Source organism: Otolemur garnettii, unplaced genomic scaffold, assembly GCF_000181295.1.
Source record: "Otolemur garnettii isolate 467f Iridium unplaced genomic scaffold, OtoGar3 scaffold00164, whole genome shotgun sequence".
NCBI lineage: Eukaryota > Metazoa > Chordata > Mammalia > Primates > Galagidae > Otolemur > Otolemur garnettii.
Genome location: NW_003852559.1, coordinates 1,597,432 through 1,610,666, shown reverse-complemented (window position 1 = coordinate 1,610,666; position 13,235 = coordinate 1,597,432). Strand labels below are relative to the sequence as shown.

The 13,235-nt window shown below is 38.6% G+C and overlaps 1 protein-coding gene across 1 annotated transcript in view; it reads right to left on the bottom strand.

Moving 5' to 3' along the window:
• The window catches only part of PDE5A (phosphodiesterase 5A), a 129,813-nt gene that overhangs the window by 101,657 nt on the left and 14,921 nt on the right, over positions 1-13,235 (bottom strand). The window contains exon 2 of the mRNA XM_003800072.3: positions 6,083-6,671. Coding sequence (XP_003800120.1) covers positions 6,083-6,671 — 589 coding nt within the window. The remainder of the gene's footprint in view (positions 1-6,082; positions 6,672-13,235) is intronic.

Sequence of the window (13,235 nt, the reverse complement as noted above, 5' to 3'; positions counted from 1 at the left end):
CAGGAGTTGGAGGTTGCTGTGAGTGTGATGCCATGGCACTCTACCCAGGGCGATAGCTTGAGGCTCCGTCTCAAAAAAAATAAATAAATAAAAATAAAAATAAAAATCCATAAGTACCCATTAATATAAATGAGTGAATAAAGAAGAAATCAAACTCTTCCTTGCTAGCTAATAAATACAGAAGGTATGATGGAGGCAGAAAATCAGGGGGCACTAAAACTGCTAAGTGTAGGTTACTGAGGAACAGAATATTTACACAATCTCAAAGTATCTCCCCATATAATACTTGCTAATTACAATGGGGGAAATTATATCTTTATACTGGAGATAACTAGTGGTTACCATTTTAACCAAGTTATCAAATTTAACATCATCAATATTGAGGTAAATTTACATCATGTGCCTCCTATAAGATATACTAAAAAGGACCGTAGTATAATAAACAATGTTTTTGGTCTCTGTCCCTAGTTCTTGACACAAACCTTCTAAAACCCATGTAATTTCTTGAGTGACAGGAATGCATTTTGGTATTCATAACAAGCCCCCTTCAATCATACCTGAGTATACACTAATGAGGTGACTACGGGCGGTGGGGGTGGAGAGCCCTAGAAGGATGGGAGCCAGGGTTAATCACCCAACCATAGAACCTTCACTCCCACCCCCTACCTCTGGGGAGGGGAGAAAGGCTACAGATTTAACTCAGTGACCAAAGGCCAATGTTCTACTCAATCATACCTACATAATGAAATCTCAACAACAACAAAAAACTCAGAAGAATGAGGTCTGTGAGAGCTTCTGGGCTGGTGAAGATACTGATGTGCTGGGTTGGTGGGAGGCTGGAGAAAGCAAGGAAGTTGTACTTCCCCTACACCCCCATCCGTTCCCCTATCCACCTCTTCCATTTAGCAATTCCTGAATCGTGACCTTTGAAATAAAAGTGTATATAGTGCTGTCCTGAGTTCTGTGAGTAGTTCGACCAAATTCCTGACCCTGATTCTGAAGGGGAGTCACCAAAACCCTCAAATTAGTGGTGAGCCTGGAAGAAGTGTGGGCAGCCTGGGAATCCCATTTGTGGCTGGCATCTGAAGTCGGGGCAGTCTTCTGGGAATGAGCCCACAACATGCAGGTTCTGCACTAACTCCAGGAAGTTAGTGTCAGAAATGTACTAGAATGGAGGACACCCAGCTGGTGTGACAGAACTGAAGAATTGGTTGTTGTTTGGAAAATCAAACAAGGTCTCAACATTAACATCTGTGGTATTCCTGCCAAAAGGGCCTACCTTGAATCTATTCATGAGAGCCATTCTACAAATAAGTGGCCTCTATCTTTTAAAAATGTCGCAATCAAGAAAGACAAAGAAATGCTGAGAAATTGTTCCAGACAGAAAGGAAACCAGACAGACATGACCACTGTATGCAATAAAAGATTCCAGACTGGGGGGAAGAAATTATAAAGGTTATTATTGGGGCACGATGAAATTTTGACTACCGACTATTAAATAATAGTATTGTAACAGATTAGATATTCTATTAATGTAAAATTTCCTGCTTTCCCTAATTCCATTATAGCTGTGTAAGAGAGTATTCTTATTAAAAATATAAAGAAAAAAGTATGTCTCCAACTTATGAAATGGTTCAGAAAAAACTATAAGCATATATTACTGCATTAGAGAAAGCGAGAGCACAAGCAGAAATGATAAAGCAAAATAGAGGATCCTGGTAAGGGCGTGTGGAAGTTTCTTATACGGGTCTTGCAACTGTTCTGTGACTATGAAATTATATCAAGAGAAAAATAACAGAAAACAAAGAAAGGAAACAATACAGAGGAACTGCCAAATCATAAGGCTGGTTTTCTTCCACAAAGTGGAATTTTTAAGAGAATGCCTAAAAGTGAGTAGAACAGAGAACAGGCTCAGACACAGCAGTTCCCAAACTCTGTTCCCTAGGGCACAATTCTATCATAAGAGATGAGTTAAATGGATTTATCTCAATTCAAACAGTTGCAAGTGTTCTTTTTTTCTCTTTAAAATTCACTTTGGAAATAATCTTATTCATCAGAAAGTCACTAGAGAGAGTTCATATTTCTTTTTTTTGGGGACAGAGCCTCAAGCTGTCTCCCTGGGTAGAGTGCCATGACATCACAGATCACAGCAACTTCCAACTCCTGGGCTCAAGCAAGTCTTCTGCTTCAGCCTGAAGAAGGTAGCTGGGACCACAGGTGCCGGTCACAACACCCAGCTATTTTTTTTTTTTGATTGCAGCCGTCATTTTTGTTTGGCAGGCCCAGGCTGGATTCGAACCTACCAGCTCAGGTGTATGTAGCTGGCGCCTTAGCCACTTGAGCCACAGGAACCGAGCTGAGAGTTCATATTTCTTTAGGAAAATATCTTGGTAAATAACTTTAAGTGAAAAGTGAGACCTGTTGGTGAGAAAAGGTGAAAAATTGTATCTCTGGAAAAAGAATAAAAAGGGGGGGATAAAGTGGGGGTGAGAGGAATAGCAGTTCCACTGGGAAAGGCCACAAAAATAGCCATGGGACCCCATCCTAAAACCCTCCCAGTTCTCCCTCCAGAAATCCTGCTACACATGGGAGCGGCTCCTATGGAAACAGGAGAAGAGTCTGAGTTTTGGATTCCAGGTGACTTGGGAGAAAGCGGGTGTTTTTGACAAGTGAAACAGGGAAGAGGTGTTTAAGACAATAATCCAGCACAGGGGTAAGATGACATCTACTTTTCATATATAAGGAAAACACCAAACACATTTATATAGTTATTTTCATTACATCTTATTCTAAGGGTTAACATCTAACTTCTTGCTAATAAATGTGTTAATATCTTATTATTAACATGGTGCCGCATTCAAGGAAGTTGAATGGGTGTTGGGCTGATGTAGGAGACAATATGTGATCAAACTTCAATATGCAGGCAGCATTTACCAACTAATCCTTTCAATGATATTTATGATCTAATTGAGAATCATATTTTAAAATATGAATGTGCTATTTTATTAGTAATAATAGAGTATTCAAATTTATATCATTTTATATCATTCCGTTACAAAGGTTTAAAAAGTGAATTAAACATTGACAATTTCTTATTATTAATTTATTTTATGGGACTTTTTTAATAGGTAGATTCTGAGTACCATTATATTTCATAGCCACCTCTTGGTTTCCCACTGAGATAGAACCTTTAAAGTCTGGTGGTCCAATAAGCTTAAGAAATGTTGCTGTGGAGTGTCATTTTTACAGAGACACAATTAAAGGGGTGGGACTCAGAAACCATTAGCATGTATTTTCATATCTTGACTCCCTTTTAAAAAAGGATATGAAAGACAGTAATATTTTGATTATTCAAGTTATGGGTGGAGCTTAGTGGATTGTCCACTAGCCAACTAACTTCAAAGGCTAAACCAGATCACAGATCCACCCCCACAACTTCTAAAGAAATTCCTGGTACATGAATAACTTCTGCAAGGCCACTAAACACAGGTCACGAGTACACAGGGTGAAGCAGCAACACAAGGAATCCACAGGCTGAGAGGCTGCACCCTGGGAGCTGCGTAGATTGAGGACACTGGCTGTGTTAGACAGCAGCACAAGAATTAAATCATTATCAACTATAAAACAAAAAATACATTGTCAAAACTGTAAAGATGGTAAGCAGATTAAATACGGTGCATGCGCAAGTGAAGAACTCTCAAGGCCAGACACGCTCAGGGCCACGTAGACAAGTGAAAGCTTTCTCAGCAAAGCTGAAGAATATTTATGGTGCTACTGTACTTGGGACTATAGTGCCATTGAAAAGTGGTAACCCAGCTGTCATCTAAGACAGGAAGGGAATTCTGCAAATTTGGCAGCAATCCTTCAGCTGTGTCCTTAATACCCCTCTTGGAAACTGCCATGGTGTGACGTTACTACAGAGCTCAGGGAGGTCACAGAGATAACTCTGTGAAGACTGGTAAATCTTTCACTTTTGAACACATTGCTTACAGAGAAAGCATTCTCAAAAAATATTTCGGGATTTACCCTAGCTAAACTATCACATCCCAAATCTCAGCCCTCTGCCAAGTTCAGCAGACTCTATTTCTTCACTTCTTCATCTGAAATCCATTCCTATTTTATTTTCTTTCTTTTTAGAGACAGGGTCTTGCTCTGTTGTTGCTCAGGCTGGCAGGCAGTGGAATCATCATAGTCACTGCAATCTCCAACTCTTGGGGCTCAATCAATCCTCCTGCCTCAACCTCTGGAATACCTGGGATTACAGGTGTATACCACCATGCCCAGTGAATTGTTTTCATTTTTTGTGGAAACAGGGTCTTAGTATGTTGCTCAGGCTGGTCTCTAACTCCTAGGCTCAAGCCATCCTTACGCCTGGCTCTCCCAAAATGCTGGGATTATAGGCATGAGCCACCACGCTCATCCCATTCCCTTTTTTTGATCTTTAAGGTCAGTATCCTTGCTCAGGTCTTCACTTCCTTATACTTAGGCTACTAAAATAATTTTCTAATCTTCCAGCTTCTAGTATGTTCCTTCTAATTCATTTTATGACTGCTATGAAATTCATCTTTCTAACGCACAGTTTAAATTATACTGGTCCCCCTTTCAAAACATCTTTAATTACTCCTCATGGCTCTGAGCCAAATACACAGCGGGCACCCCAAAAATGTATACACAGTTTAAGAAATGAAAGACCTGTATTAAAGTTGTAATAATCAATATGTACTGATAATATTTGTTATCTCATGTAGTGTATTTTGTATCTCTTGTAGTTGCAGAAGTTAAACATGACTTGAGTATTACAACTTTATTGCGGTTTTTCCATTTCTTAAAATGCGTATACATTTTTTGGCCCCCTCTATGTATTCCTCAGCCTGGTATTCAGGACCCCAGTAATTCCAGGGCCTGCTCTGGCAGCTTCTCAATGTGTATCCACTTATCCATACATTTCCACAATTCAAAGCTCCTGTCTCTTCAAATTCCTCTTCACCTCTGGATCTCACCATGCAGAAATCTCAATGTATTCAAATCTTATGTATTTTCCAGGGTCTATTATCAAGCATTGCTTCCTCAAAGAAATTTTCTTCCATCTTTCAAACCACATATCCTATTCCACTTCTCTGAACCCCACTATGTACCACATTTCCTTAGCATTCGTTATTTCTATTTACCTATCACATCTACTATTATTTTTATTCAGTCAATATTTACTAAGACCTAACTATATATATGCCAAATGCTGTATCAGACACACAGGAGCGATAAGATAGCTATGACCTTCCAAACTACATAAAGCTAGCCAGAATCTTATAAGGCACCCCACAATAGGGAGCTAGCAGTAGTTCTGTCGAGGTACAATAAAATATCTCATAAACATACAAAGTGTCATTCCTTTAAGACTCTCTGTTTAAAATCATAATTCTCTCAATAGAAAGGATCATTTTAAATGGGAAATGTGAAGAGTCTTACAGTGTAACCTTTACGTCCATAATTAAAGATCTGAGTATAGCCATAGCAAAAGTGGAGGAAACAGCTTATCTTCCCAGTGTAATATTTCGGAGCAAAAAATTTCAATTTTTTTTGAAGACATTTGTTTAAATCTATTTATTTAAAAAAACAAATCAAAGAGGAGGGAAGAAAACATCAGGCTTTGGTATCAATGGGACTTTAAATGAATGAATATGATTAACTAAATGAAGGAATGAATGAACACAGGGACTACAGGTTGACTTATCATTTTAGAATCTCAGTAAAATCTTGAGAGGTTCAAGCAGAGATAACATACAGAGGGATCAGATAAAAAAGTGATCAGATAAAAATCTGAGAGACTACAACTACAGGATGAGCTGTCTTCAACTGTCATTAAAGAGAAAAACAAGGCAAAATTTCTCTCAGCTCCCTATCCTTGATTGAACCACCGGTGAAGAAACTCTAGCATTTAAAGATGGGAAAGTTCTTAGCGTACATTCTAGTTTTAAGTAAGTACGCAAAGCATTACATATCAGTTTCAAATATCCCACCATTTCTAACTGCTGCCATATTCCCCTCCCAACTGCCCACCCTGCTTTCACAGGCCCCTACTTACCTCATACGCATCTTTGATGTTCAAGGGCTCACCAAGCGCGGCCACGTGTCCCACAATGCCTTTGTTCCATTCTAGGCGGATACAGTTATTGGAAGCTTCTTCCAATGTTGAACCTTCGGCAACATCAAAGAGGCGGCTGATAAGAAACTTGTCATTAGAACTGTCCTCACAGACAAGGAAGAGGGAATAGCGGTCAGCAGAGATGAGTCCATGGATGTGCAAGAAAATTTTGTGACATAAGGCTGTGACATCCAAATGACTAGATATATCTTTCACTAATTCCAAGAGTCTTGAGCACTGGTCCCCATCATCATTATCAAACCTTGGTGGGGTTAGAGGCATCTGTTCCTTCTTTTCTGAGTCAGAGAGGAAGCTCACAGTTCCCTCAGAATCCTTGACAACAATGGGTCTAAGAGGCCGGTCAAATTCAGAGGCAGAGATTTTCCTGGTTGGTGTTCCAGGGGCACTGTTATCTGCACGAGGACTCTGCTGCAAGGGGCAAGAGCAAGACTCGGTGTGGCCTCTGATGCCTTCCTTGCACACTGGGATGGTGTGAACTCTCTCAGCAAACCATGCATTGACCATTTCTCTGCAGAATGAAACATGCAGACACATTAGATAATTAAAGAGGAAGGGGGCTACTCCTGAAAGTGTCTAAAAATCCTCTCACGATAAACTAATTCGGCAATAATTTGCTTTGTCATAAAAAAAATAAAAACAAGGTGGCTGATTCAACACAATTTGATTTTGAAAAAATGTAGAAGACAGTTGCTTCAGTAAACATCTTAATGAAGTCTGACTTCCACATACATGTAATTCATCTGATCTGCAACATACCAAGCATCAAGTCTACTTCTCTCAAATTAATTAATTTACTATTTATTTATTTATTTTTTGGAGATAGAGCCGCACTCTGTTGCCCTGGAGAGAGTGCCAGGGCATCATTCTAGATAATAGCAACCTCAAACTCGTAGGCTCAAGAGATCTTTTTGCCTTAGTTTTTCTATTTTTTTTTTTTAGTAGCAACAGGGGTCTTGTTCTGGTTCAGGCTCTTCTTGAACTTGTCAGCTCAAGCAATCCACCCACCACAGCTTCCCAGAGTGCTAGGATTACAGGCAGAAGCCACTGTGTCCAGCCTTCTCAAAATTAATTTATGTTAAAAAGTCAAAGACACTAAATTTGACAATCAAAAGAAAACAAATATGGAAGCTAATCTGATGTCTTAAACACAAAATTTGTTCTGAAGTTAGATATTTGAAAATGAAAAACAAATATTTATCTAAATTTGGCTTGTTAGTATACATACATAATTTTAGACAGTTCTATGTATATTGGGAAGGTAAGATTTAGAAGAGAAAATAGAAATTATAAATAATTTAATCTAGTGTATCAAAAGAGTATCAATTTCTATAAATATTATCCTAATAATGCTCATCTAATATTGATAAAATTATCTTTCTAGATTATCAACTCCTTGTATAAAGGAGGAAAGTTTAAAAGTAGGCATCATCTAAGTTAAAAAATGCAGTCCAAAAAACCCTGAAGTTATTTATGCTTTTAATGTACCTTCCTGTAAAAAAAACCTACTTAAGCTAAGACCTTCAGAGAGGATGATTTTTTTAAATTAACACAGCAGATCACACACAACTCAAATGAGTGTTATTCAATTCAAATAATTCCCCTTAGAAAGCTATAATCTTATACCAATTAATGATACCATTACTTTAGAAATTTCTGGAACTTTTCTTTTGAAATGGACTTCTTCTGAGACAATTTATAATCCTGAGTTTTATCTAAAAATCAGATTTTGTTTTTCACTAACTCCTCTCAAAACAAAAAAGCCTACTGTAACAGCTAACTTAATTATCTGTCTCTTAATAATTAGACTTAACTTTGTTCAAAACTCAAATTCACTGTCAAAAGACAAAAACTCAGTACCACCGAGGATATTTAAAAGTATTTGCCTATGGTAAGAGCAAGGCAATCTCCAATATACAATGACATAATCAATTGTTTACACCAATCGGCCAAGATAAAACATTTTGATAATGTACTATTTTGGAGAGAGTATACACATACAGTCATTCTCCAATCTTTATGGCTGTTGTGCAAACTGATAGTACCCCTTTGGAGTGCAACCAGGAAATACGTAACAAATTTTAAACTCCATCTATCCTTTGTTACAGAGATTTTACACTTGTGGCAATGGAAATACACAAGGGTACTTACCACGGTATAGTTTGCTATAGCAAAGATAAGAAGCAACCTATTATTACCAACAGAAAGCTGACTGAATACATCATAGCACATTTATACAATTGAACACTAGGGAGACATTAAAATGGTTATATGTACTGATATGAAAAATCTTTACAATTTATTAAGTGGTAAAAGAGTATTCAAAACAGTTTGAAAAGAAGTTACCTGGGGCTGAGCACAGTGGCTCAGGCCTGTAATCCCAACTCTTAAGAGGGGGAGGAGGGGGAAGGAAGGGGGGAGGATTGCCTGAGCTCACAGGTTCAAGACCAGTCTGAGCCCAGAGTGAGACCTCGCCTCTAAAAATAGCCAGGCATTGTGGAAGACACCTGTAGCCTTAGCTACTTGGGAGGCTGAGGCAAAAGAATCACCTGAGCCCAGGAGTTTGAGGTTGCTGTGCGCTATGACGCTATAGCACTCTACCAAAGGTGACAAAGTGAGACTCTGTCTCAAAAGAAAAGCAGTTGCCTGATTTCTGAATCCACCCTGAGTCACCCATTTAGGAGATGGTCCCCTAATTATTTTATTTTGAGGAATGATGTTTTTTTTTTTTTAACATATATTACTGTGAAATCGTGATCAGTCTAGAATGGAATGGGTCAAAATAAAAAGGTAAATACTATCTCCCTCATACTTTCACACATTGGATGCAATTATAAAAATCTTTAAAAATATCTCTTTAAAAACCTGTATTCAGGCTCAGCACCTGTGGCTCAAGTGGCTAAGGCGCCAGCCACATACACCTAAGGTGGCGGGTTCAAATCCAGGCCCTCCAAACAACAATGACAACTGCAACCAAAAAATAGCTGGGTGTTGTGGCGGGCACCTGTGGTCCCAGCTACTTGGGAGGCTGAGGCAGGAGACTCACTTGAGCCTAGGAGTTGGAGGTTGCTGTGAGCTGTGATGCCACGGCACTCTACCCAGGCGGACAGCTTGAGGCTCTGTCTCAAAAAAAAAAACCTGTATTCAACGTATACAAAATGTTAAGTTAGGAGAAATAAATTCAAGAGATCCATGGTATGATAAAATATGGGGACCACAGTTGATAATAACATGTACTTGAAAATAGCTAACAAGTAGATTTTTAACTGTTCTCACCACAAAAAAAACTGATACCTATATGAAGTACCTGCATATGTTATGGCTTGATTTAGCCATTCCACAATGTATACCTATATCAAAACATCATGTTGTATACCATAAATTTATAAAATTTTATTTGCTGATTAAAAAATAAAGTTTTAAAAATCCAATATGCAATTTTTAACAACCAATCTCAACGGTCTTGTGAACTGACTGACTTTATAATAAAGAGGTATTAGAAATATGAACTAAGAACAAAAGCAATGTAGTAGATAGGTACATAGTACAGATCACAAGCACATATTATATACCTACACTATTTATTTGTTTATTTTTAAACAGAGTCTCACCCTGTTGCCGAGGTTGGAGTGCAGTGGCGTGATCATAGCTCACTGCAGATGGGAACTACTGAACTCAAGTGATCTTCCTGTTTCAGCTTCCCAAGTACTCGGGACTAGAGGAAGGTGCCACCACACCCAGCTGTTTATTTTTAATTGTCTGCACAGAATGGGTCTCACTGTTGTTCAAGCTAGCCTTGAACTCCTTGACTCAAGCAATCCACCCTCTTTGGTCTCCCAAAGTGCTGGGATTACAGGTATGAGCCATCATGCCTGGTTAGCTACATAGATTGTTTTAAAAAGGTAACTGTCCTAATGTTTTATAGATGCATGTTGTGGCTTAGGAACAAATTTCCAATGAGGACAACATATACTGATTAAAGTAATTCTGTATCTCAAAAACTTAGAAACAAAGGGATACATTCCAGGAAATGTTTATGTAACACCCCCCCCCAATTAAATTAGTAGTGCCAAAGTCGCTGAAGTTAAAAATACATGCAAAGCTAACCAAACATACAGGAAGGATTGGAATAAAACTGTTCTGTAAAGAGCAAGATAGGAAAGAAGCAATATGTCTAAATTAACATATCCAGTAATTTTAAACATAGATGTAACTAAATTGTTGAATTAATATAAAAATGGGGGCTCCACACCTATACCTCAACCGGCTAAGGTGCCAGCCAGGTACACCAAAGCTGGTGGGTTCGAATCCAGCCCAGGCTTGCCAAACAACAATGACAACTACAACCAAAAAATAGCCGGTGCCTGTAGTCCCAGCTACTTGGGAGGCTGAGGCAAGACAATCACTTAAGCCCAGGAGTTGGAGGTTGCTGTGAGCTGTGATGCCACAGCACTCTACCCAGGGCAACAGCTTAAGGCTCTGTCTAAAAAAAAAAAATTATATATATAGGCATTTATATATAGGCATTTTGACTATTTCAGCTTTTCAGCTACAAACCTAAAACTTAGCCCCTAATTATTTCTTATCTTCTCAATGAAAAATAGAGATCTCCTTTTAAATCTTTTAATCAAAAACTTGACACCTCTGAGTGGATGTCTAAACAGAAAAATGTTGAAAACAGAATTCCTAGTAGAGGGGAAACTGAGGACTTCTCATTTTAAAATTGTTCTTTTGTAAGCACCAAAGGAAACAAGAAAAACTTCATCCTTCTCTGCTGCACCCCTTCTAACAAAAAGATTTCTTTTGTAAAATTTGGATTCAGTCAAAAGGGTACATTCAAGGGTCCAGAAGGCCACAGGAGGCCCTAAGGCCAAAAGTTCCCCACCCTGCCGGTGGCAGCAGCTGGCCTCGTTGGCACACCTCAACCACAGCAAGCTTTAAGTGCCCTGGTCTGGGATGCCCTCCCCACACCTGCCCGTGGCCCATGAGCTCCCACATATCCCGCTCAGACAACTCCTACAGTGGCTATGACACATCCTGTTCTTACTCTGCACTCTGACTTAGCATGCTCTGCTATTTTTCTTGTTTATCAGTCTACTGGTACATGGTCTGTGTCCTCTGACTAGATGTAAACGTCATCGGAGCTACTTCTCTGTCTCGCTCACTCCTGCATCTCTGTACTCTTTTCTCATATGGTAGCCCGTCCTCAACAAAATAGTTCCTGAAAGAAAGAAATGAGGGAATAAATAAAGGCTGCTCAAGCATCAAAAGGGACAGCAGTCTTTTGAATATCTGAACATTGGAGTATTTGTTAAACAGAATCAACACTATGTTGTAGCTATTAATGTGCATCATCCCTTGGATAGAAGACTCACAACTGATTACGGCTAATTTATTCACCTAAAACCTGCAGGGCCTAGTACAGCATATGTGTTAGTCAGAGTGATCACTTAAAAATTCTTTGTCATGTATTTTTGATTACCATGTTTAAGTATCTTCTAAGTGTTTTATTTCCAAGTATTTTTTGAGATATTAACTCAGTATTAAATGATACAGGAAATAATCTAGTATATTCAGTTATCCAATAAACAATTTGTATTAACCACCAGTCTTGCCACCAGTAGCAGGGAAGGGGAGTGCTCGATATTACATTATCAATTATTTGAGGCCCTGTAATTAAGCTTGCATATTAAAATATCAAAATCGCATATGAACCAATTGTAAACATAATTAAATCATCTCTCACACCTCTCTTCCTTCAGGTATCCCTTGAGGTTTTGTGGTGTGTAACCTGTATGCCTTTCTAAAGTGGCTTTCTTAAGACTAATATCTGTGCTTTCCCATTGATTTTTTTAATACTTCAGGCTCTATGCAAATATTAATACAAATCATCTTCAAATTGAAATTAAATTCTTATGTAAAATATAGGCTATGGTCTGAATGTATATGTCCTCCTCGAAATTCATAGGTTGAAAATCTAACCCTAAAGTGATGGTATTAAGACGTGAGGCTTTCAGGAAGTGGGGCCTTTGGAATTGCTCTCCCCTCATAAAAAAGATTAGTGCCCTTTTAAGAGCCCTAATAGAGCTTGTTAACCCTTTTTTGCCTTTCTGCCACATGCGGACATAAAAGGCACCATCTACCAAGAAGAGTCCCTCCCCTGACATGGAATCTTGTAGTGCCTTGTCCTTGGACTTTCCAGCCTCTAGAACTGTGAACAATAAATTTCTGTTGTTTATAAACTATTCAGTCTAAGGTATTTGTTCTAGCAGCTGGAATGGAACAAGACAATAGAAGATTTCCTAGAAGTAGATAAAAGTGATATTGGAGAACTATTCTAACATAATGCAAAGCTGCAAGTGAGCTATGTCCAATTAAAGACCAGCTAATCACTGCAGAAACTATCAGCAAGAATAATGACATAACAGACACTCAAAATGAGTACTGTATTCTAATAATTACATTCTGGATTAAGAAAGAACCTTAGGAAAACTGATAAAGCCTTCAAATATTATTTCAAAGAAGGATTTTTTGAGAAAGAAAATTCTTCTTATGACCCTGCTGCAAAAGTCCAACATGAAGAGAAGCTACTGTTGATGGCTCAGCGCCTGTAGTTCTGTGGTTAGGGCGCCGGCCACATACATTGGAGCTGGCGGGTTCAAACTCAGCCCAGGTTTGCCAAACAACAATGACAACTACAACAAAAAAATAGCCGGGTGTTGTGGGGGGCACCTATAGTCCCAGCTACTTGGGAGGCTGAGACAAGAGAATCACTTAAGCCCAAGAATTTGAGGTTGCTGTGAGCTGTGATGCCATGGAACTCTACCAAGGGAGACATAGTGAGACTCTGTCTCAAAAAAAAAAAGAGAGAAACTATTGTTTGTGGTTATAGTTTTGTCAAAAATTATTCATTTACCCGAAGGGTTAATAAAGTTTTCTAGATTTTATTATATCAAAGACAAATTTACTTCAACAAGTAAATTTGATTACTTGTTTTGGTTCCATTTTTCAAGAGAAAGTTTCAATCAGAACCTTTTCACGGCTCGGCGCCTATGGCTCAAGTGGCTAAGGCGCC